The 24,718-nt window shown below is 38.6% G+C and overlaps 1 protein-coding gene across 2 annotated transcripts in view; it reads right to left on the reverse strand.

The window, feature by feature from the left end:
• Positions 1-239: 239 nt before the first annotated feature.
• ptk7a (protein tyrosine kinase 7a) overlaps positions 240-24,718 on the reverse strand; it is a 37,539-nt gene continuing 13,060 nt past the window's right edge. Inside the window, exons 2-20 of one of the 2 annotated variants that reach the window (XM_051910409.1) lie at positions 18,638-18,934; positions 17,216-17,318; positions 14,831-15,015; positions 14,555-14,702; positions 13,609-13,739; positions 12,352-12,618; positions 10,468-10,604; positions 7,974-8,109; positions 7,666-7,797; positions 6,203-6,352; positions 5,887-6,031; positions 5,596-5,723; positions 3,698-3,898; positions 3,463-3,612; positions 3,073-3,302; positions 1,910-1,990; positions 1,660-1,811; positions 1,312-1,490; positions 240-1,219 (exon numbers count right to left, since the gene is read on the reverse strand). In XM_051910409.1, coding sequence (XP_051766369.1) covers positions 1,059-1,219; positions 1,312-1,490; positions 1,660-1,811; positions 1,910-1,990; positions 3,073-3,302; positions 3,463-3,612; positions 3,698-3,898; positions 5,596-5,723; positions 5,887-6,031; positions 6,203-6,352; positions 7,666-7,797; positions 7,974-8,109; positions 10,468-10,604; positions 12,352-12,618; positions 13,609-13,739; positions 14,555-14,702; positions 14,831-15,015; positions 17,216-17,318; positions 18,638-18,934 — 3,113 coding nt within the window. In that variant the 3' untranslated portion in view covers positions 240-1,058. The remainder of the gene's footprint in view (positions 1,220-1,311; positions 1,491-1,659; positions 1,812-1,909; positions 1,991-3,072; positions 3,303-3,462; positions 3,613-3,697; positions 3,899-5,595; positions 5,724-5,886; positions 6,032-6,202; positions 6,353-7,665; positions 7,798-7,973; positions 8,110-10,467; positions 10,605-12,351; positions 12,619-13,608; positions 13,740-14,554; positions 14,703-14,830; positions 15,016-17,215; positions 17,319-18,637; positions 18,935-24,718) is intronic. The other variant, XM_051910410.1, reaches the window with a different exon arrangement.

Genomic DNA, 24,718 nt, shown 5'->3' on the forward strand with positions numbered 1-24,718 from the left:
AAAGATTCATAAAGGTTTCGAAGCTTCATGAAGCAGTGTTTCGAAATCATCCATCACTACTGGGAAAAGAGGAGCTACAAAAATATGGGAAGAATAATGTTTGTTGAAGATTCAAGCATGAAAACCTATTGTAATAGAGCCCAAAAACAAAATCAAGACTTTGTAAAAGGCCCCCTTTAAATTTTCATTGTTACATTTGGTTAAAAAAATAAATAAATAAACATTTACATAACATGAAATCAAGCTTTGTTAAAAGTGAAATTTTATTGCAACAGCAGAGTATGCGACAGAAATCTTTGTTCACTTTTTTTTTTCCCAGAGTCAAGAATACCTCTGGATTTTTATAGAAACCGATATGTAACGTGTGGGTAGCAATTACAAGATAAAACACTTAACTCTTACTAAGCAATAAAACACTATAAATGTATATATATATATATATAAAAAAAAAACATTCAAGGCATTTCCAAGTCGTAACATACAGCATACTAAAATCAAGACATCCTTCATTTTACAGGCACTTGAAATTTGATCTTAATGACAAAGTCATCTTATAAACATGGTTTTCTCAACAGTTGTTTCGGAGTACTTCTGAATTATATAAAAAGGCTTAACTCATGAACATCATAAAAAAGTCATATAAACAGTACCTTTCTGTACATTGAACAAACAGGACCTTTTAAATAAATTAAGAGGCTCCCGAGACAATCCTTCTAAAATATAAAATTGGTCAGTGCATGGTTTGGTATTACAAACGCACTATTTTACTACATTTCTTCGTTTTGAGTGTGCAAACTCAAACTGAGAAGTAATAGGGCAGCTTTTTGTACAAACCCCATAAAGAACCAAATGTTTGAGGAACCTTCTAAAACATTTTATTAAACATTTATATATATATATATATATATATATATATATATATATATATTTAATAACACACATAAGGAAGAGATGGTTGAAAATAAAACAAGTCTTTTTTTTTTTTTTAATCGGACTTGAATCGGAATTTTTGGGGTGGAGAGTTTTTACATCATGGCTTGAAGGACGATCCAATTCTCTCAAACTTTACTTTCAGAGGGCAGCTCGCTGAGGGCGGTGGTGATGTCACTGAAAGACAGTCTGTCTTTGGGGCTGGCGGCCCAACAGCGCACCATCAGCTTGAACACCCGAGATGGACACCCCTGAGGAGGAGACAACTTCAGCTTCCCTTCCTGCAGAGCTATAAAGACACAAATAAAGAGGGTCAGGAACAAAACATAACCATAAGCCAATATGCAACCCATCTCACTTTTTTGTGAGGCTATCCCGTACCTTCTAGAACTTTGTCATCGGACAGGTCAGCATACGGCAGCTCCCCAAAGTTGAACACCTCCCACATGAGCACTCCAAATGACCACACATCCGTCTTGGTGGAGAAATCATCCTCAAAGACGGCTTCGGATGGGAGCCAACGCAGAGGAATCCAGGATTGGCGATAATGGTAGTACTCGCTGTGTGGAAACAGACACAAGCACAGAAAAGAAACAATAACAACTTTGTCACCACAAGGGGGAGCAGTGTACATGAAACAAGCACATGAATAATAATTACAGGAGGCTTTTTACTCATTTAATAAAACAAAGTTCTAAACAGTTCTAAACTGTATGTATTTAATTATACCTGTTGTAGACGTCTTTGCTAAGGCCCAGAGCAGACACTTTAATCTGTCGTTTGGAAGAGATGAGACAGTTGCGTGCAGCCAGGTCTCTGTGGACGAAGCGCTGGTTGGATAGGTGCTCCATCCCTCGAGCGATCTGCAGACACACCGACACCTGCAAACAAAAGGCAGAGAGTGAGTATTTGGGTTTTGTCCTGGTGTGTGTGTGTGTGCGTGTGTTTATATGAGAGACTACAGACAGTTATTAATTACCTTTTGTTTGGTGCTGAGCGGCTGGACTTTTACTTTCTCGTCTTTGCTCTTAGACACTCTCAGGTACTGTTTCAGATCACCCTGAAAATAACACACAGCAAAATGAAACAAGACCAGGAGAAACACTTCTCAGGACACAATATTTAAATCACCACTTCAAAATACAACTAGAATAAAGCCATTTGCCACAAGAGGATATGCTATACTGCACAGCCTTGAGCTAGCTAGCTAGCTAGATAAAAAATAGATAGACAAAAATAGACAGACAGATAGACAAAATAGACAGACAGATAGACAAAAAAAAAATAGAGAGACAGACACATAGGCAGACAGACAGATGATAGATGATAGATAGACAGACAAAAAATAGAGACAGACACATAGAAAGAGACACATAGAAAGACAGACAGACAGATAGATGATAGATAGATAGACAAAAAATAGATAGACAAAAAATAGAGACAGACACAGAAAGACACAGACAGACAGACAGATAGATAGATAGATAGATAGATAGATAGATAGATAAAAAATAGAGAGACAGACACATAGAAAGACAGACACATAGAAAGACAGACACATAGAAAGACAGACAGACAGATAGATGATAGATAGACAAAAAATAGATAGACAAAAAATAGAGACAGACACAGAAAGACACAGACAGACAGATAGACAGAGATAGATAGATAGATAGATAGATAGATAGATAAAAAATAGAGAGACAGACATAGAAAGACAGACAGACAGACGATAGATAGACAGATAGATAGACAAAAAATAGATAAAGACAAAAAATAGACAGACAAAAAATAGAGACAGACACATAGAAAGACAGACATACAGACAGATAGATAGATGATAGATAGATAAATAGACAAAAAAAATAGACAGATAAAGACAAAAAATAGACAGATAGACAAAAAATAGACCGACAGACAAAAAAAATACAGACAGATAAAAAATAGACAGACAAAAAATAGAGACAGACAGACACATAGAAAGACAGACAGACAGACAAAAATAGACAAAAAAGACAGACAGATAGATAGTAACAATGACAGACAGAAAGGTAGGTTGGATGGATGTATATAGTGATGAAGGGATGAAGTGTTAAAAGGCAAAGACAAATAGACAGAAATTGAGTAATGAGCTCATGTTACCATGTCACTGTACTCCAGGATCATGTAGTGCGGCTCCACTTCTCTGCAGATGCCCAGCAGACGAGCAACGTTAGCGTGGCTGAGCTTAGCAAACATGTCACATTCGCGACGGAAATCCATCTGCATTTGCTCGTCACGTGCTTGCAGACTCTTCACTAGCACAACGGTCTCCTCCTCATCTTCACTGGCCTTTGCTTTAGCCAGCAGCACTTCACCAAACTCTCCTTTACCTACATGAGGAGAAAATGTAGATTGATTCCTTTTCTGCAAAAAGGCACGTGACCACATTGCAGTCGTAGGTTAAATGCAAATGTGCCCTAGTTTGGCTGAACACTTGTGATCTGACACTCAAGATGTAGGTCTTTGGTTTGGGATTGTTTATTATTTTACCCAGTGTCGTGATGGTGTGCAGGTTGTTTCGGGGGAAATGGAGCTTGTCATGACTGCTGTGGCGTTTGTTGTTTCCAGTGGCAGCCATGTTGGTAAGCGCCACCTCCTCCTGGATCTCTGCTGTGGTGTGGCCATTTTGTTGTACGTCCCCTATGGGTTGATCAGAGAACTTTATCAGAGAACTGAATGTATTTATTCACATAGTTGCATGCTAACAAAAGGTAACACCACACACCGTTGAGACATTCCACCTCTTGCTCATCTCCGTCCTGTCCCTTTTGGAGTCTCTTAGCGTTGCGTCTCTGCTTGCAGTAAAACATGAGACCCAGCACGATGATGATGTAAGCGACTGCCGCCCCCACCGACAGGCCAATAGTCTGAATCATTTTGTAAGGGGTCTTTTCATCATCTGCTAATGAGTGCTGCACTGGTTTTTCTGTAGATAACCACACACACACACACACACACACACACACACACACACACAAAACACATACATTAAACACCAGGTTTTTAGATAGAGAAGCTGTTTCATTCCGGAATCCCTTTTGATCCCAACTTAAATAGTCTCTTTATAGAAATCAAGTGACACACTGGCATGAACATTCAATTAGGATCTAACAGTCCTGAACTCACAAAAACACACAAAAAAACTATTTCATGTGCCTCTCCTTTCTCTGAAGTCACCACCGCCACTAGACTTAAAGCTTTTGTAATTCAACTTAATCTGGAAATTGAGTTGGTACGTCAGAGACAGGCCAAAATTAGTTAAGTGTGAACCTTCAAAGTGCTTGTCCATTCGAAACTTTTTTCAGTATTTACCAGGTTTCAAAGAAGCATAGAGTGCCAAGCTTGGTTAAATACACACAAAAAAATGGGACAGCAGAACAAGAATTCTAACTGGTTTGAAAGGATTAGAGCAAATATAACCGTTATTTGGCATGTTTGACCAGCAGGACGTGGTCCCATAGAGTGCAGCAGTGATTACGTGCTTTTGTCTATTTGTATTTGGAATATTGCATAAAATAAGTGGATAAAATAAAATAAGCTCCGAGAAGTTTGAAAAGTAAGTAGGGTTAAAATTCAGGGTTTGCATTTTTCACATATTAAAGAAACCGAATTTAATTATTAAAAAAAAAAAGCATTTTATCCATAAGGAATTGAGTGAATAATGTGAATGAAGTGGGTGTTACATACCAAAATATAACCAGGTGTTTAGATGAAAGGGGTTGAAGAATAAGTGCTTGGTGATGTCGGAAAAATTTGGCCGTGCAAATCATTGCATTTTGATAAAAATAGAAACTATTTCTGTGGATTAACGCACACTGATGAATAGTTCACAACAAGACTTTTAAAATGTATATTAAGGTCCAGATTTACTAACAGCTTGCACCAGCTCAAACCCAGTCAATTTACTGGTATTTGCGCCATTATTTAACGCCGATAAAGAGCTAGTCTTAACCCATTTTGCGACATGGCTGCAATTGTTGCTGCTAGGAGGAGACACCGCAGAGAACAGAGAGCGCGTGGTAGAAGGGAGAAAATATTTTCCACTCGTATTAATTTCTTCAGAATGTCAGAGGAAGACGTTATCCGAACATATCGTTTGCCAAGCCATGTTGGTGTATGTATGTATGTATATTTGTGTAATTTTATATAATATATATATATATATATATATATATATATATATATATCTCTCTCGACCCGCACCTGATGAGCATCAGCTCTGCTTATTTGTGACCCAACGCTAATTTGCACTGCTCTTGTTAGATTGCGTTGGTCATGATTTGACTGTGTCCGTGTTCTTTAATTTGTGCGTCAGCAGTAGATCATGTGCAAAACTTGCCACTCCCATCGGTGCATTTGTGGAACTGTGCTCTCACGCTAATTTGCCCCATTTAGTAAATCTGGCCCTAAATGCACATGTAAATTAAAACAGTTGGTGATGCCAGAGGGTTTGAAATAAACCTCAAATTTGGCATGACAGGTGTTGAGACCCTGTGCCAAATTTTAAAACCATTCCAACTTTAGGAACTGCAATGGACACTCGTCCAGAAAATAACAAAAACAGATTTGATAGCTCATAATTGGCTCATAATTATTGAAGAATGTGGAGGGTGTCGGACTCACCCACAACGTAGAGCTCTGCCGAAGTGTGTGCAATGTTACAGCTGTTTCCTGCAATGCAAGTGTAGCTTCCCGTGTCCTCTGTGCTGACATCATGAATGACCAGAGAGCCATTGGGCATCTTCTGGAATCTGAATTGTGTGATCAAGAAGATTCAGAGTAATCAAGAATGAGTAATCAAGAAGATTCAGCGGCTTAAGAAATTTTTTAATTCGCCAAATCTGACATATTCAAATGATCCTGCTTCAGTTTGAACTTAAGAAAGCCGAAATTTTGACAATGTTTGTGATTTACCTGCTCTTGTCTGCCTCCAGAAACTTGTCTTTTTTCTTCCACTGGATAAAGGGAGGAGGGTCTCCAGTGGCCTGACAGTGAAGTACTGCAGTGTGCCCCTGATATACTGTGGTATTCTCTGGCTTGAGCTTAAACGCCACATAAACTAATGAATGGGAAAGGAGTTAGAGCAAATGGAAACAAAAAGGAGACAAAAACATGGAGGTCAAGGGATATTTTTCAAGGAAAACAGAAATACATTAATTAGTTCACTTCAACACCAGAGCTGGCTGTGGTTTATATAAGTCATGTGAACCCAGGCTTCCATCCTCTGTACCTGCGACTGTAAGCTGGACAACGGCTCTGATCTCTCCCTGCTGATCATTGGTGGCCAGGCAAGTGTAGTTGCCTGCGTCGGCCCGTGTGACTGTGGTGAAGTGCAATGTCCCCTTCTGCTGCTCCACCCACACTGAGATATCACTGCCATCTGCAAGGGGTGCCAGAGACACAGACACACATCTAAATCAGAATCAACTTTTTCCATCACCAGTTATTTTCAATTTCAAGGACACACAATTTCTTAACCGAGCGGTCAAGTTCAGTCATTTCACAGTCATTTATAACCTAAATATGATTTGTGTTTGCACTGAAGATTCAAGTCAACTGTCACAATATTTATATGACAAATACATAAAGTTGACTGAATGCAGAGAGGGGATCTTGCTGCTAAATCAGATATAATATTTTCAGCTTCAGATGAAAATAATCACTGGACCTGCAAAAGTTTGCTAAAAAAAAAAAAAAAAAAAGACATTTTGAGAGATTAAAAAAAGTTCTTTTTAAAGGATATTTGGAGTTTATATGCACATAAACTAGATATATAGTTTAGCCTTGTGATTAAGGTTGTGTAACAAATACATTGGCTTCATGTGGCTTAAAGTTAATGTGATGAACTGCACTTGTGGTTATAGTATGAACATGTTTCACCAATTGCTGAGAATCACAAAGTGTCAGAATTGTTTAAATAATTTTAGTTTTGTGAAATATTCAGCTTGAAAATTATGACATAGGTGTGCAAATTTGTTTTGGATCCACTGTATATAAATTTTAGGATATTAAAGGGTTAGTTCACCAAAAATTAAATTTCTGTCATTAATTACTCACCATCATGTCATTCCAGACCTTCGTTCATCTTTGGAACACAAATTCACATATTTTTGATGAAATCCAAGAGGTTTTTTATCTCCCATAGAAAGCAACGAAATTACCACATTCAAGGTCCAAAGAAGTAGTAAAGACATGATTAAAATAGTCAACATGACTACAGTGGTTCAAACTTAATGCTATGAAGCGATGAGAATACTTTTTGTGTGCAAAAACAAGAGGAAAAATGGTTGAATAAAGTCGTTATTTTTGTTTTGTTTTTGCGCACAAAAAGTATTCTCATCACTTCATAACATTAAGGTTGAACCACTGTAGTCATGTTGACTATTTTAACCATGTCTTTACTACTACTCGACCTTGAATGTGGTCATTTTCGTTGCTTTCTATGGGAGATAAAAAAGCTTCTTGGATTTTATGAAAAATATCTTAATTTGTGTTCCGAAGATGAACGAAGGTCTTACGGGTTTGGAACAACATGACGGTGACCAATTAATGACAGATATTTAATTTTTGGGTGAATTAACCCTTTATGTTTTTTTTGTTTGTTTGTTTTTTTTCACATTAGGTTTTATTTCACATTAATTTTGGCAGCTGTTGGGGTAACAATTCACAACGGTAGTAAAGTTGCATCTTTACTTCTCTGCAGACCTGTTCTGATCCAGCGGATGGTGGGGATCTGCCGGCCCTTGGCAGAACACTGCAGATTTCCTTCCTTATTGAGCTCCAGGCACTGGTAGGCCTGCGGCGTCGGTGTGAACTTCAGACGCTCTGAAACAGATATCATAACAGCGAACACTTGGTGAGAAGCGCTCTGTAAAGCACAGCCCCGAGTGGCTTTTATATAGAGGCATAATTATCAGCCGCCTTGACATCCAGACAAATGACATTGGCCATTGAAAAACCCACTACAAAACAACCACTGGCACATAACAAATGTTCCTTACCGAGCACATAGACCCGCGCCTGGGCATTAAGTTTTCCTGCCTCCGTTCTGCTCTCACAGCTGTACAGGTGGCCATCGTACACCTCCACGTTATTTATACGCAAAGTTCCATTGGGGAAGAGCTTGAAGCGAACGTCCTTTCCAAAACACAAAGAGAGCGTGTGTGTGTGTTTAGCGCATTCAAATAAAAACACTACATGATGACTGCATTTTTGTGCTGTTGAAAATCCTTTACCTAATTTGGTGTTTCCAGTCAAAAATGACCAGCCTACGCAAAAATTGCTTATAAATCTTTCATTATGTCATGTTTTTGCCAAACACTGGATTCAATCTGTTCGAACTTCAGGTTTTTTAAGGTTAATAAGCTTGAGTGAACTTTTTTCACTTATTTCACTTAAAGGGTTAGTTCACCCAAAAATGAAAATAATGTCATTTATTACTCACCCTCATGCCGTTCCACACCCGTAAGACCTTCGTTAATCTTCGGAACGCAAATTGAGATATTTTTGTTCAAATCCGATGGCTCCGTGAGGCCTACATAGGGAGCAATGACATTTCCTCTCTCAAGATCCATAAAGGTACTAAAAACATATTTAAATCAGTTCATGTGAGTACAGTGATTCAATATTAGTTTTATAAAGCGACGAGAATATTTTTGGTGCGCCAAAACAAAAAAAACAAAAAATAACGACTTATATAGTGATGGCCGATTTCAAAACACTGCTTCAGGAAGCTTCGGAGCGTTATGAATCAGCGTGTCGAATCAGCGGTTCGGAGCGCCAAAGTCACGTGATTTCAGTAGTTTGGCGGTTTGACACGCGATCCGAATCATGATTCGATACACTGATTCATAACGCTCCGAAGCTTCCTGAAGCAGTGTTTTGAAATCGGCCATCACTAAATAAGTCGTTATTTTGTTTTTTTTTGGCGCACCAAAAATATTCTCGTCACTTTATAATATTAATATTGAACCGCTGTACTCACATGAACTGATTTAAATATGTTTTTAGTACCTTTATGGATCTTGAGAGAGGAAATGTCATTGCTCCCTATGTAGGCCTCACGGAGCCATCGGATTTCAACAAAAATATCTCAATTTGAGTTCCAAAGATTAACAAAGGTCTTACGGGTGTGGAACGGCATGAGGGCGAGTAATAAATGACATTATTTTCATTTGTGGGTGAACTAACCCTTTAAAAATAGGTCAAAGTCAAAATGGCGGACAGGAAGTTTGGCCGACTATGGCAAAATTATGTACTCAGCATGACCCAAGGAATCTATTAAGACCAGTTTCAATAAAATAGGCAAAACTAATCAAAAGCTATTTGCATTTTTGAAATGTCATTATAATTTTTGACCACAAAGTGTCACTATTTCAAAAATTGAGTACCTTCGGGGCATGATGCTGACGACACTTACCGAGTTTCATAACGATACGCCAACGTGTTCGTAAAACAAAAATTCAAAATGGCAGATTCCCAAAATGGGCGATATGATATTTTTCACATCTCCTGACCACTAGGTGGCACTGTGCCAAAACTCTGCAGGTATCCTCAGGGCTGTCATAACATACACCAAGTTTGGTCTGAATACGATAAAGCACTGTGCTCTTCGTCAAATTTGTTTGTGCATTATTTGAGAATGGTTTGACTAATCAACTTGAATTCCATCATTTTTGTCAGCGTGGTCTGAAGATGATCTGGTTAAATTTTCATGAACATCTGAGAAACTAGGAGGAGTTCGAAAAGGTAGGTTTTTAAGAAAATTACATCATAGGGTGCAATCAAATTGTCTTGAGCCAAGGAATCATAGGAAAAAAGAATTTAGTACTTTGCGGTTCAAAGGTTATTAGCATAAACGTGAGTTAAAATTTTGACAATTGGTGCCACTAGAGGGATTTGGCTAGAGACATCAAATTTGCTGTAGTTCTGACTGTCCTCTATCCATGTGCCAAATAAAGAAGAAGAAGGAGATGGCAACTAATGGATACAATAGGTAGGTGCCTATGCACTTTCAGTGCTTCGCCCCCAATACAAAGCCTGTCCTAATTATATAAAAAAAAATAAAAATAAAAGAAAAAGTTCACAAAAAGACTGAATCCAATAATTGGTAATAACATAGCATAATGACAGATTCATAAGCAATTTTTTATTTGTTTTTTTTTGACCAGGAATATCACAAATGTAACAAGGTATGAAAAAACCCCCCACAAAAGACAAAAATGGTCAAAAATTGTTATCGCATTGGACTAAAACTTACTGACTTTGGTTACACAGGGTATAACATTTCAGGAAAAAGAAAATCCTCTTCAGGCCAATATCCATAACACGACATGAGTGTTAATATTTGCTGTGCAGCAGAGGATCATCTTTCCCAAGTAGAAAAATCACCACATCTTCATTTTCAGAGACATCAAAAGGATTCACTGGCCTCAGGACACAGTTACAGATCACATTACAAATATGATATCAGCATGACATCACTGTCCCACTCACCTCTGTGGTGATTGGCTGCATGTTCCGGTACCATGTGACCTCGGGTTCAGGTGTGGCGCGTGTATGGCAGTGCAGGTACCCGGCGCGCCCCTCCTCCAGCTGACTGTCCACAGGTTTCTGGATCCACTCCGGTTTGGCTGTACATGCAAAGCAGATGTTCAGGATCATGGATAAGAGTTTAAACATCATCACGTCACAGTATTTCAGCAGTAATCTTGTAAAGGAATATTCCAGTTTTTTCTTCTTGGAACAAAAATGGGATGAAATAGTTCTACACTAAACTGCACAGCAAATGTGATTGACTGGATGGCGCAAAACAAGTTTGTTTACTTGCACCCAATGGATAGTGCGGTGCAGACTATAATGATAATGTTTTAAAAATCATTTTAAACTTAAATTTAAAAGAGAAGCAGAGTCCACACCACAATGATCTAGTTGGAATTAGTTTCAGATTAAATTTTCAAAGTGATGAACGATAAAAAAAATTGACAGCCAATCAGAATCCATCCGACATCAAAGAGCTTGAGCATTTAAAGAGGCAGACAACAAAACTGCAGCACAAACTTATACTAAACAGAATGATTGGTGTGGACTGGATGCTAATATAGTTATCATTAATGGTGTGAATGGTCTTTAGTCTGCTCAGACTGATGCAATAAAATCACTTACCAACCTGTCTGAATAAACTTCTATCCAATCATTCAACTCTGCTAAAAAAGGTAAATCTGGTTACTTCAGCTGACGAGTCTCTAAGGGAAGTATTTCAACTGAGAATAGTCATTTATTTAAAGCCCTGAAAGGTCCTATTGTGTCACACTAACAGACTTTCTTGTCTTAGTGTCGAAAATCACTGACAGGACTTTATTTCATAAGGTAGTATTGGTCATAGTGAAGAAAAGTTGTTGGAATGTAAGATATTCAGTAGAGGACAGTAGGGCCCAAAAAATGTGCTTCTCAAATGCACAAATCAAATTCCTCAAGCAACACAAGCTCGATTTTTTGCCATGTTGCGTGCTGAAATGTGTGAGGTGTGTGTTGCATTCTTCAGCTCTGTTTACACCTGGTATTAAGATGCATTTTGGTCAATCAGATCACAAGTACAAAAGGGAGACACATTCCCGTTTATACCTGATCTTTTAATCCGTTTCTTTTGTCCACTTTCAACCACTTCTGTCCTGATTTCTTTGAGGGGAGGGTCTATGGGCAGTTAAATGTACGGGCTTTTTCAGATCTTTTGATCTAATTGACAAAATAAGCTTGCGCAATTTACATGTGAACGTGACTGGAGATGATGGAAAAACATACGGAGAGCATCAGCTTTCGTTTTTGCTCTGAAAGCCGCAAGATCGCGCCGAACGCTGTGAGTGCATGTTAGAAATCAGGAACGGTGAGAGAACATTTATGTTTTTTTGTCTTCAAACCAAATTTGAGTCTTCAGCCAACAAAGTTTAAATCCTGTCTAGGGCTTTTCGAACACATTAGACCACATGAAAACACGAAACTACTCCTTGAAAGCAATCAAAGACATTTTCAACTACCTCTGGAAGTGGTCGAAAGTGGACAAGCTCAAAATGTTTAAGACCCTGTTACACCTGTATTTATCATCGTCCACTTGTGATCCCATATACCCAGATCTTAATACCAGGTGTAAACAGGGCCTTAGTGTTGTATTAGCACAGGCATTCCTTTCAGGTCAACAACTTTAATGACACAGCATCAGTTTAAAGAGCTGAGCAAATCAGTTAAACTTAATCCGAATAACAAAACAGACATTTAAAGAAAACTCTGTCACCACCTTGCAAACACTAACAGAAGAACACAGTTTAATTATGTACCACAGGACATGCACTTCATATCCGAGTGTGTTTCTGGCCTAAGACTTACTGGCCACAGTGACCGTCAACTCATGTTTCTTCTGTCCAGCCTTGTTTTGTGCGAAACATGTGTAGGTTCCTGAGTCTTCGCCACGAGTGGGACTGAAAATCAGGTCCAGTCCATCCTGGTATACTCTGCCCTCAGCTGGAACTCGCTGTCCCGCATGTTCCCACCAAACCTCTGGCTCTGGATGCCCATGAGGCGGTCGACATGTCACCCGCTCCAAAGCGTCTGCGGTGAACACCCTTGACTGTTTAGGCATCATGTCCTCGATTTCTGAGAGGAAACGGTGAAAAGAAACAGGTTAGATGGAGAAGTTTGAGAGCAAAACATGGACTCTAAGCAGCCCCCTATTCAGTGAAAACAATGACATCTGAGCTGTGTAAGCCGCTCAGTCCTGTAAAAGCACTCAAGCAGGTGCTGGAAACAGAAAGGGATTAGATTAGCTTCATCACTGAAGCCGCAGTTAATCGCACTGAAGATTTACCTCATCAGGATCCCAGAGTTCACAAGTACATGAGGGCTACTAGAATCACACCAGGCCTCTATACTATACATATGTGAGATTATTATTACGGTCGAATCGTAAGGAATTTAACAGTTCTGGGTCCAATTCCATACCTTAATGACTCCATTAAAGGCCCTATTAATTCAGAGAAGGAATTTTGTGGCTTTTAGCTTTAAGTTCATCTATATTCTGGTGGACTGGTTCCAATAGGTTTTTAAAAACTTTAATGCCACTGAAGACAAGTTTAAATTTGAATTAATAATTCACAAACATCAATACGTTTTTGGCATATAAAGAAGATCAAATTAGTCACAAAGGTATGCAGGGGTCCTCTCTGTGATATCACTTCCTGTTTTTTTTTTTTCCCCCTGCATGTGGGGATGTTAACATGACATTGATTTGGCAGATAAAAGTTTTCAAATATTACATAGTGAAGCTTTGAGGTTTGTTATTCTTTTTTTTCCCCCCAATTTCATTCATTTAAATCAGTCATAACCCTGACATTTTTGAAAATCAAAATGAATTTTAATTCAGCAATAAAAAATATATGTCAAAAATAATTAATAAGTCATCGTATTTATTAATTTGTTTTTGAATAAATTATGACAATGGCATGTCATTTAAAATCCTTTAATTAAAAAGGGACAATCCCTCTGATATGTCAAGCTACTACAGAAATTTGATTCTATGGGCTGAAGAGGGCTGTACACTACATCACTGCATGTCTAACTGCACATGAACAGGTCTGAGCTTGTTACCTGCAAGTCGCAGCGAGGCCTCGAGAGAGACAGGAGGGCCACGGGGTCCTTGTGCCACACATTTATACAGGCCTGTGTTTCGGTGCTTCACCTGAGTGATGAAGAGGGATCCATTGCTCAGAATAAAGATACTGTAGGAAAAATAGAGGAAAATGGTGAAATGCATTCATACATTATACCAAAGTCCCTTTCAAGAAAAATCTGTTCACTCGGCGGCCATATTTGCAACGCCTCCGGGCAGCTATTTTGGACATCCAAGACCAAGTCCTATCTATTTGAATGGTGGAATCCTGAAATCTCAAAATCTGCTTGGTGAACATATTTCAAATCAGCAGCAAAATCTGACATGAACTGTAATGTTTTTTCTTATGCTCAAAGAGCTTTAAAAAAAAGCTTATTTTTCAGGCTAGACAAGCCAATGCACATGTGCAGTCATAAGCACGAGTCTCAGGTTTTTATGGGAACCAGAGCCTCTAACGGCAGCTGCAGTGACACAATGACTTTACCAATCAGCGATTGGCTCTTTTGCTTAGAAGGCGGGACGTATTCCACCATATTGCGCACTGCAGTTTCTCCCATTCATAACTAGTAAGAGTGAACCGTCTTTCTATATCTATAGCCTTTGATTATACTCATCATCAACAAGATTTCTTTAGAGTGGCTGGCAAATGCTATAATGGGTGTTGTATTTATTTTCAGACAATGTGTGAGCTAATTTGCAGTGTTAAGAATTCACAAATTAATGTCACTAAAAGACATTTAATTCATTCCCAATAAAGCAAATGAATGAGATTTTTACTTCCAGAATCCAGATATTCTATTTGAGTACACAATTCAAACAGTTCACATGTTTCTAAAGTTGCATTAATTTTAAGAGCATATAACTTTATAAAGAAGTACAAAAAATTCTTCTAAATCACACACAAATTGAATTAAAATATAGTACCGGCTCTTGTTGGCCACCAGCTCATTCTCATGGTACCACTCAACTGTAGGCAGTGGTTCAGCCGTGAACTGACAGTGGAAAAGTGCTTCCTCATTCTTCATGACTACCAAATCTTCTGGCTTCACCACCGGTTGAGGGAAACTCTTATCTACAGAGAGAAATCAATGCCATTCGTTATGTAATGGGAACGTAAAATTTAAATGGTAGATTCTCAAGAAATAAAAAATTCCTGTGCTTCATTTACACATCCAAACACACAATGAGAAACACACATACCTATGATGTTAAGAGTGAAGTTGTCATTGCTGCACACTTGGCCTGCTGCGTTTTTTGCACAGCAGTAGTAGAGTCCGTTGTCGTCAGGACTGGCATTTGGCAGCGTAAGGGTTCTGTCTTTGTTGTTTATTTTGTAGCTCTTCTCTGTTAATAATGTTCCATCTCTGAACCAGCGATTGGTTGGCCTGTATATTCAGACAGGAGCAGGGTTATTTATAGCTGAGAAAACTTCACAAGAAATTACTGTAGATAAGGGGTAGCCAACCCTGCTCCTGGAGAGCTACCAACCTACAGCGTTTAACTGAGGACTGGGCAACTCTAGCCCTCAAGGTCAACTTTCCTGCAAAGTTTAGTTTCAACCCTGATCAAACTCACCTGCCTGAAACGTTCTAGTCAACCTGAAGATCTCAGTTGGCTTGGGCTATGTTCAGACCGTCAGTCCAAATCAGATTATTTGTGTATCCGATTGGAATCAGATCTAAATGATTGACTGTCCACAAAGTGTATCACTGTGTTTCCAGTGGATCTCTTTCATTTTCCAGAATATCTGCATTGTTTTCTGTGGCAATGGCAATTGCATTAGTAGTTTTCCAAACATCTGTTATATTGACATTTTCTGCTTGTCCGCAACAAGTTTCTGCAGCGACTTTCAGCATGTTTCCTATAACAATGTCTGACAAGTTTACATTTTACGTGGCATGAGAATGTGACATAAACCATGTGAAATCAGACTGAAAAGGATTTCCAAAATTCGATTTGAATAGAATTTCAAACCACATATGAACATAGCTCGAAGCGGATATGTAAAAAAAAAAAAAAAAATTCACGTGATTTTTTTTGCCGTTCCCACTTGCTAAATATGATTGGATTCCAATGCACAAAAATAGGATTTGGACTGACAGCCTGAACAAGGCTTTGTTCAGGTGTGTTTGATTAGGATTGGAGGTGAACTCTCCTGGAAAGTGGATCTTGAGGGCCAGAGTTGCTCAGCACTCATTTAGCTCCAGCCTTAAAGGTGACCTATTATGTCCCTTTTTACAAGATAATATAAAAGTCTATGGTGTCCCCAGAATGTATCTGAAGTATCAGCTCAAAATACCCCACAGATAATTTATTATAGCATGTCCAATTTGCCCCTATTTGTTTGTGAGCAAAAACACGCTGTTGTTGTGTGTGTCTTTTTAAATGCAAATGGACTGATGCTCCCCGCCCCCTTTCCAGAAGAGAGTGGAGCCTCTACAGTTCATGCTTAGGATACTCCAGCACACTCACGCAGCAAAATAAATGTCAGTAGCGGTGTCCAGCCTTGTATGTTCAAACCAGAATTTGATGGAGAGACTCAGGAAGAAGTTACAACTTTTAGAATACAACAGGATGTTTCTAAAAGGTTAGATGATGAATTTATGTAGTTGTTGTGGAGATAACTTCATTCAACTTATCAATTAGCATGTTCCGTGATGATCATCTATAAATTGCTCATGTGGGAACTGTAGTAGGATGCCTAAAGAGCCAAAGAACATATGCTGCATGGAGATAGAACAGGTATCGTTTTGTGTAATTATGGTTATAATTTATATCATCTTTCTTTTATGACTATGATATTTGCCTTATGCATTTGGTCTGGTATCTCTGAATACAGACGGGAACAATGCTAACTTTAGCTACATTAGCCGTACAGCATGCTAACAAGCACATTCAGAAACGTTCAGAAAATGTTCACAAAATATGAAGTGCGATACTTGTTCTGGATATGAAGTTGGATCACGAACGTTGGTATCGACCCATCTTTCAGAATCAACTTTTGTGCAAATCCAGCATTTTTTCAGGCACTGCTTCTGATTTATATGATTATAAAAAGGAGTGGGTGGATTTTTACCATTTTAAGCAGTTTTTTTTTTTTTAAACACACTGTGAACACACATATGTTTAAACCATGTAAAAGTGAATTTTGCATAATAGGTCCCTTTTAATTAAACACACCTGAGCACCTTAATTAGCTGGTTCAGAACTACTTGAAAATAACAGGTGTGCTGTTGGAGCAGAGTTGGAAGGTATACGGGAAGGTAGCCCTTGACTACAACGCATGTACAAGTGATATTAACACTCAAGTAGAATGGTCCACTAGGTAGTGCACATACACCAAACAAGTCCATCTGGAGTAAACTACTTTGAAAGGCTTGTGCTCTCAACTGTGTGCTAGACAGAGCGGAGCTCAGAAAATAAAGTATATCCGGACATTTACAATGAGAACATAATGAGTTCCTGCTCTGCATTATGAACTGCAGAACTCAATGACATGCGAATTTGAGCTTGTGTAGCTAAATAAACTCGCTTCTACAGCATGTTTCTGATCTAAGGCTAGGAATCAGACATGCAATTGCTCACCTTGGGTGTCCATCTATGTTGCACCGTAGTATCACTTGTGAGGAGCTCTCAATCTCTGCCACTGATTCTGGACTCTTCAGACTCACCGCACCACTTTCCAACCCTGTAAGAAAGATATGTTAAAGGATTAGTTCACTTTCATATAAAATTTTCCTGATAATTTACTCACCCCCATGTCATCCAAGATGTCATCCATGTCTTTCTTTCTTCAGTCGAAAAGAAATTAAGGTTTTTGATGAAAACATTCCAGGATTATTCTCCTTATAATGGACTTCAACGGCCTCCAAATGGTTGAAGATAATATTATCAAGGTCAAAATTATAGTTTCAGTGCAGCTTCAAAGGGCTTTAAAGGATACCAGACGAGGAATAAGGGTCTTATCTAGCGAAACGATCGGTCATTTTCGAAAAAAAATGTAAATGTATATGCCTTATATAAACAAATGATCGCCTTCTAAGTGCCTCCACCAAAACCGTACTTTCGTATTCTTCAAAAAGGTTACGCTGTATGTCCTACACCTTCCCTATTCAACTTACGGAACGAACGCAGCGCCAGTTAATTTTTTTCCGTAAGTAGAATAGGGAAGGCGTAGGACATACAGCGTAAGCTTTTTGAAGAATACAAAAGTACGGTTTTGGCGGAAGCACTTGGAAGGCAATCATTTGTTTATATAAAGCATATACATTTAAATTTTTTTCGAAAATGACCGATCGTTTCGCTAGATAAGACCCTTATTCTTTGTCTGGTATCGTTTAAAGCCCTTTGAAGCTGCACTGAAACTATAATTTGACCTTCAACCGTTTGGAGAGACCATTGAAGTCCATTATAAGGAGAATAATCCTGGAATGTTTTCATCAAAAACCTTAATTTCTTTTCGACTGAAGAAAGAAAGACATGAACATCTTGGATGACATGGGGGTGCGTAAATTATCAGGAAAATTTTATATGAAAGTGAACTAATCCTTTAAAAACTAACAGCTTGATGATCAAGAGATGGCTGAAACTCGTCGAAACCCTCTGTAGTCATTATGAAAAACAAACTCCCCCATTCACACCATCTGGTCATGCTTTGCACCCGCTGCAAAAACAGGCCTCTCCATTCAGTTGACCTTACTTGTTATCTGACACAAGTGGCCGGACGCTGCATTTCAACCAATTAATCTTGGCATTGGACATAAAGAGGTGCTTTGTCTGGCTTCCACTTGCTGGCTCAAAATAACCTTCTCTCACGCGGGCGTTGTTTAGCTTGCTGCAGTCGCAAAGGGGGTGAAGTGGGTTGGCTAGGAAGGGCCAATGGTTCACATGTGTTTTTACACGCCAGGAAAAGCATTTCCAAGAGGCAGCAAACACATGGAGTTTAACTAACTTGTTAAGACTCGGGAAGGAGGGATATTTTGAGCAATACATGGGCATTACACTCACATTTGATATTGAAGGAGGCCTCGTCGGTACGTTCTTCTTCACCAGTGGTGTTCTTTGAGGCAATGCACTGGAAGTTTCCCGAGTCCAATGTTCTGTCAATGGCAGTGAATTTCAGGTTGCCCCCCTCCAGAAATCGTCGCTCCGAACTGGTGACAGTCTCACCGTTGTGCATCCAGGTGTAGAAGACACCTTGAGGGTCGTTTACTTCACACCTCAGCATGGCACTGCGCCCGTGCAGAGCATCCTGGGATTTGGGCTCCTTGGTGAAATAGAAAGAGGCAGCCTGCACAAGGATCACTATGAAGAGAAGAAAACAAAAGCACAGGCATGAAGAAAGATAACAGTACTGAGCCAAAAGGACTAATCTAGTAGATCAGTCTCAGCGCAACTTGTGATGTTGATTAGTAAGATGCTGAAACGCAGGTGAAAGAATGTAGCTTTGAGAAAAAGCAGAACACCCCCTCACCCTCCCTCAGACTCTCAATTTGTTCTTTGTTTTCATCCAGCTGGAACTTCAAGGCCAGAAGCCCAGGTGTGCTTTAGACAGACAAGCCCAGCTGGGGTAGATGAGTCAAGCACTGGACCTTTTTTAATCACTGACCATTTTCTCCAACCCAAACGATAATCTTAAGCATTACGTATTTGAGTAAAACCATTTGCATTGGCCTTGTTTCTCGTTTCCCCTGGATTGTATACTACTATAAGACATTTTGAAGAATGAGAAGCGAGTTTCGAATGAACTGTACTCACCATGCACCATTACAAAGTGTGGGCTTTTACATTATACATTACATTAATTAATTTGGATGACGTTATTTAACTTCAAAACACATATATAGGCATTCGATTTTCATGAAGAAACGATACCAACATGCTAGGGTATTATGGGTGGTTGCTAAGGTGTTCTGGGTGATTACTTGGGCAACGCTACAATGTTGTGGGTGGCAAATAAGTTCTTTTGCAGTACGTTCCTATATGGTTGCTAGGGTGTGATAGGTCAATTCCATGATGATGTGGGTGCCTGCCAGGATTAGGTTGGTAATGTATTTTTAGTGGGGGGAAATTGGAGGTGTGGTGTAATCGGATATTAAGATATTTTTTAAATAAAAATATTGTTAATATATTTGACATATTGCCCAGGCAACCAACAAATAACCAACAAATAAACCTATTAAAAAAAAAAAAAAAAAAAAATAGTTGGCTACTTTTAGGCTGATCAGGTGCAGACGTTTCAGTGTAGATGGACAAAAAAAACAAAAAAACAAAAAAAAAAAACAAAACAGACTTTTGAAAACGAAGGCATGGCTGCACACATTCGCTCCCTGATTGGGTCTTGCCCCTATCTATTCCCTGAATCGTAAAGCCCCTATCATATGACCGCTACGCTACTGGAAGACAACAACAACAGACCAGCCTTGACAACAATGTAAACAAAAACATGGAGACAAGACTGCGAGCTTTGCTGACTTTGTCCTTTTTAGCAGCCATCGTGCAGTTAAACTCTGCATTTTATAATACTGCAGCTGTCTACATGCGCAAGAGGCAAGCTATTATTAAAGCGTTCATGTGACGTGTTTTTGGTCGTGTAGTGTGGACCGAGATCTTTTCTGAAACACAATGGAAACGCCAGTATGGAGGAGGATCGTTTTCATTTTAAAATGCAGTATTAAAACGAAAACGCGCTAGTGTGGACATAGCCTCAGAGTCTGATTTAAACTGCTAACTCATGAGAGTGGGGCTGTTTCCTTAATATTTTTGACTGACTAATTAAAAAGAACCTGCGCATAAGTCACTTGTTGGCAAATCTTGTCATCTACCCATGTGTTGTTTTCATACTTCACATGAAAGCCAAAATGCTGCCTGGTGATATCAGGGTATCATCATCAGCATTCTCAATCTTCGTCTGTAGCCATTTTTAAATAATGGAAATGTGTTCGGTGTAGAAACTGTGTATAAGGAAGCAACAAGGAGATATTGATTATTAACAGTAATCTGACTATGAGCAATAGTAAAAGTGATGCTTGCTTTAGCTGACAAAATTTGATATAATCCAGTGACGACTGTTCAATCTTCAAACGCAGTTATATCACTCCTATGAAGAACAGCATTCCAACATGCCAACTTTCACATCTAAGGGGAAAAAAAAAGCCCTAGTGAATGACAGGAGTCTCCAGGGTCTAATCTTTGGCGCCTCTGCCCATTTTCTACCCCGCAGAGTGAAGCTTCCATTCACCCGAAGACTTCACATTCAGACAGACAGACAGAAGTCAGTCATGCTCCAACAAGCACAGTTCATGCTGGGAAAGGACCAGCTTGCACTGGGAATGGGAAATGAAGCCCGGATCCCCTGTGGAGCGGAGTAAAACATATTCAATAAACAGCTGCGATGAGTGACTAAAGTTTGAACCACACTGAGATATTTCATGAGTGTAACTGGATGTTCGAGGGGGTAAAGGAAGGATGCACCTGTCAGGAGCGAGATAACCTCTCTGTAATTCACTTTGACATGATGTCAATGTGACATCAGCATATGAAACCCTGTTTCTTCATCCATCTGCTGCTATCTTATGTGTCTGTCATCTCCACCCGCACCTGTGTCAGTATATTATTCCTTGAGACCAGGTCATATAGTGATCTTAAGGTCCAGGTATACAATAAGGGCTGCCCGATGGCCAGTGTGAAAGACGCTCGGGGGAGCTGGAGTATTCATGAAAGTTTATCGTTTGCATGTCTTGCCAGTTTAAACACTCAAGTGATTTTAAACCATTTAAGTGCAAGAAGACCAACCTGAAAAACTGAAAGGGCAGTTTATTTCATTTGTGTCTGTGTTATGGCTTGTAATATGATTATTTGTACGTATTTTATTACTGACTGTTTTTAATAATGTCTGGACTTCATTTAAGTTAGGCTACTAGATTTGCTGTGGTACCAAAATTGGAATTGAGAATTTCACTGGTATCTAAAATGTTGGTTTCAAAATAAGATTATTTATTAGAATACAAGGTTTAATGGGTATAAAACAACAACCAAAAAAAAAAAAAAAAAAAAAACTTTTTTGGTGGTGGAGCCAGTGAAAATTTTGTCAGGGCAAGTACAAATTTGAACCACTGACCCAACCGAGCCAGTACAAAAATCCTTAGCACTGAGCTCTGGGTGATGTCTCACCTTTATTTCTTTGATGGAAGTCACAGCAGAGTTCAAAACAGTTAAGAAAAAAAAAAAAAACAGCCATGGATGAATTGTTCACAATAAGATCTATAATGCGCATTTAAACAATAGATATGGTGAATTTTCATTTAATGTCAAGCATTGACAGAATTTGATCTGTATCAATTGCAATTTATAAGGATTATGTCCACTTTCTTACATAAACAGCGCAACAAACTGACGAATTCCACGCAAATCGTCTAATTTACGTAATCAAAGTAATCGACACTGAGGTGTCGTTCCAGCCCTAATATATTTTAATAAACTGTAATGTGTGGGATAAAACGGATTCATGGAAAATTACAAAATCAAACTTACAAAATCAGAGACAATAGTAAAACTCTTTACACTGTCAACAGGTGAGACAAGGTGCAATTACAAAAGATGTAGTCAAATGACCTTTAAAAAAAACAACAACAAAAAATAAATAAAAAAAATTGCATCAAAATGTTGCTAAATTGCCAGCATTTGTGTGTGTATGTGTGTTCCTATTATATGTCCAGCCACTACCTTAGGTTCCCAACCCATCAAAACAAAATTTCAAGCAACGTTTTGAAGTCTTTAACAATGACATGAACATCTTCTAAATACTTTGTGATTTTTTTTTTTTTTTTTTTTTTTTTTTATGTGGTTATGATCAGGGCTTGACATTAACTTTTTTGCTCACCAGCCACTGTGGCTAGTGGTCTTCCAAAGTTACTAGCCACTCAGCATTTTCACTGGCCACAATTTTGACATCGATACCATGGGCAAAAACTGCCATATAGATATTTTTAATATTATCTCATAATTTGGCAGCAGGTATATTAGGCTGCTGTCACATTAAGACCTGACGCATGGATCCATTACACTGTTACACATGTGTTTTCTTTCTCAAAGTCTGTTTACATTCACTTAAAACATAACTGACTGTGTTTATGTAAATACACACCAAGACCAGCATTTTGACATTATTTTGGGTGTATTTGACTGTTTAAGCACAATAAGCAGTGAAAAAGAACTCAATTTAGTACTGAGAGGTGGCTTATTGTGTGCTGCACTTTAGGTGTGAGCACAAAATCTGCTGGCATGAGTAAAATTATGCACAATACATGTAATCCCACGCCGAAATTCAAACCCCAGCAATATTCATCCGGAAACAAGTGAGTCAGGGGAGGCGGGTTTGTGTGTCAACTCGCTGTCGGAGAGATGAGAGAGTATAAAGCGTAGCTGGTATCGTGTATCTATTCTGTGAGTACTGGAAGCGTTTCAGATATTTCAGTATGGATATGAATCGAAAAATCTATATTTTTGACAACACTACATTGCAGTTAGTTTATTATTTCAGATGGCTTTTAAAAGAATACAATTGAAAAATGTATATATTATCCTAAAATTCAACCCGCCAAAGTGGCTAGTGTGCGTTACACACTACTGGTGAAATCCACCCGCATTTGGCAGGTTGGCAGGTGTTAATGTCAAGCCCTAGTTTTGATTAAGCTCACAAAGAATGTTCACCCAAAGAACTCGGAAAAAAACTAACTAAACATAAATACCATTCGTAAGCCACCTCTGCCTGTATCATTGTTGTTCTTCAAGCACACAGCAGTCATTACCTCTGTACATCTATGGAAAGCTGAATCATGTCTCTACATGTAAGTATCCAGGAGACAAGATCTTTATCCATGAACATGACACTGAGATCTTCTCTCTATTGTCCTTAAACAGCAATTGAAGAAAACTTCTTCTTCCTTATTCATAAAGGAATGTTTGCATTGTGGAGAACTACCATATCGCCATAGCACTAAAGGAATATTCTGGATACAATACAGCATTCGTAACCTGCATTACAATGGAAGTCAATGGGGTAAGAGTACATAAGGGTTTAAAAGCATCACTCATTTTAGGTGGGACTACTTTTTCTTTTTTTCTTTTTTTTTTTTTTTAGGTGAATGAAAGTGTGGTTACGAGTTACTAATGTTCCTGTTTGTAGAGTTTGCTGTTTGTAAAGTTTGCTCCATGTAAACAATGCTTCATAGACAGTTGCATCCAAAGAATTAAGGTTTGCATGAATTGTTCTTGTAGATGTTGTAACTAGACCTTTATGGGGGCAAAAAGCATATTTCTCCATTGACATCTATTTAGAAGTTAAAATTATTTTATTTATATAGCACATTTAAAAACAGCCACAAGACTGACCAAAGTAATGTACACATTACCATATGAGATTGAAAAGAGATTTATAAACTGTTTAAAAAGCTCAGTAAAAAAGTTCAGGAGCATTCTGAAGTATTATTCCAGTATTCTGAATTTAAAAGTAGTATTCTTTTATTCTGACAAAAAAGTTTTTGCAACTTGCTCCTTGAGGTTCACCTCAAGTTTTTACTATGAAACTTAAAGCTATGAAACTTGCAGGATGTTCAATGGTACAAAGACAAAGAAAGCTAACTATATTTTTAAGGACTCTTAAATGTACAAAATTGACTTTGTTTCTCTCGGCTGCTTCCTTTGTTTAAGTGTTAATTGTAAGGCCATAATTTTGAGTGTAATGAATTTTGTTTTAATTATACTGGTGCAATGCCTTGCCCCATAAACGTCCACTGTAGTATTTTACTATATACACAATTGTCGTTTGCTTTAATGAACTGATGACCACAGCAAACCAGAGCTGGGCAATGATGTGTTCCACCATCCATAGCGGGCGACTCCTACCACAAACCCTCACCAAAACAAACCACTAACACAACTACACAAATAACACAGATGTATAATCACTTCTCGTGCGCATTTCTCCATCTAAGGCTACAAAAGGAAAAACAATGTTCAGGCTCCACATGACCAGAAGACCTTGTCTGTTAACTCCCATAAGAACATGAGGCAGAATTAACTCACCAC

Source organism: Ctenopharyngodon idella, chromosome 10 (genome assembly GCF_019924925.1).
Source record: "Ctenopharyngodon idella isolate HZGC_01 chromosome 10, HZGC01, whole genome shotgun sequence".
Taxonomy (NCBI): domain Eukaryota; kingdom Metazoa; phylum Chordata; class Actinopteri; order Cypriniformes; family Xenocyprididae; genus Ctenopharyngodon; species Ctenopharyngodon idella.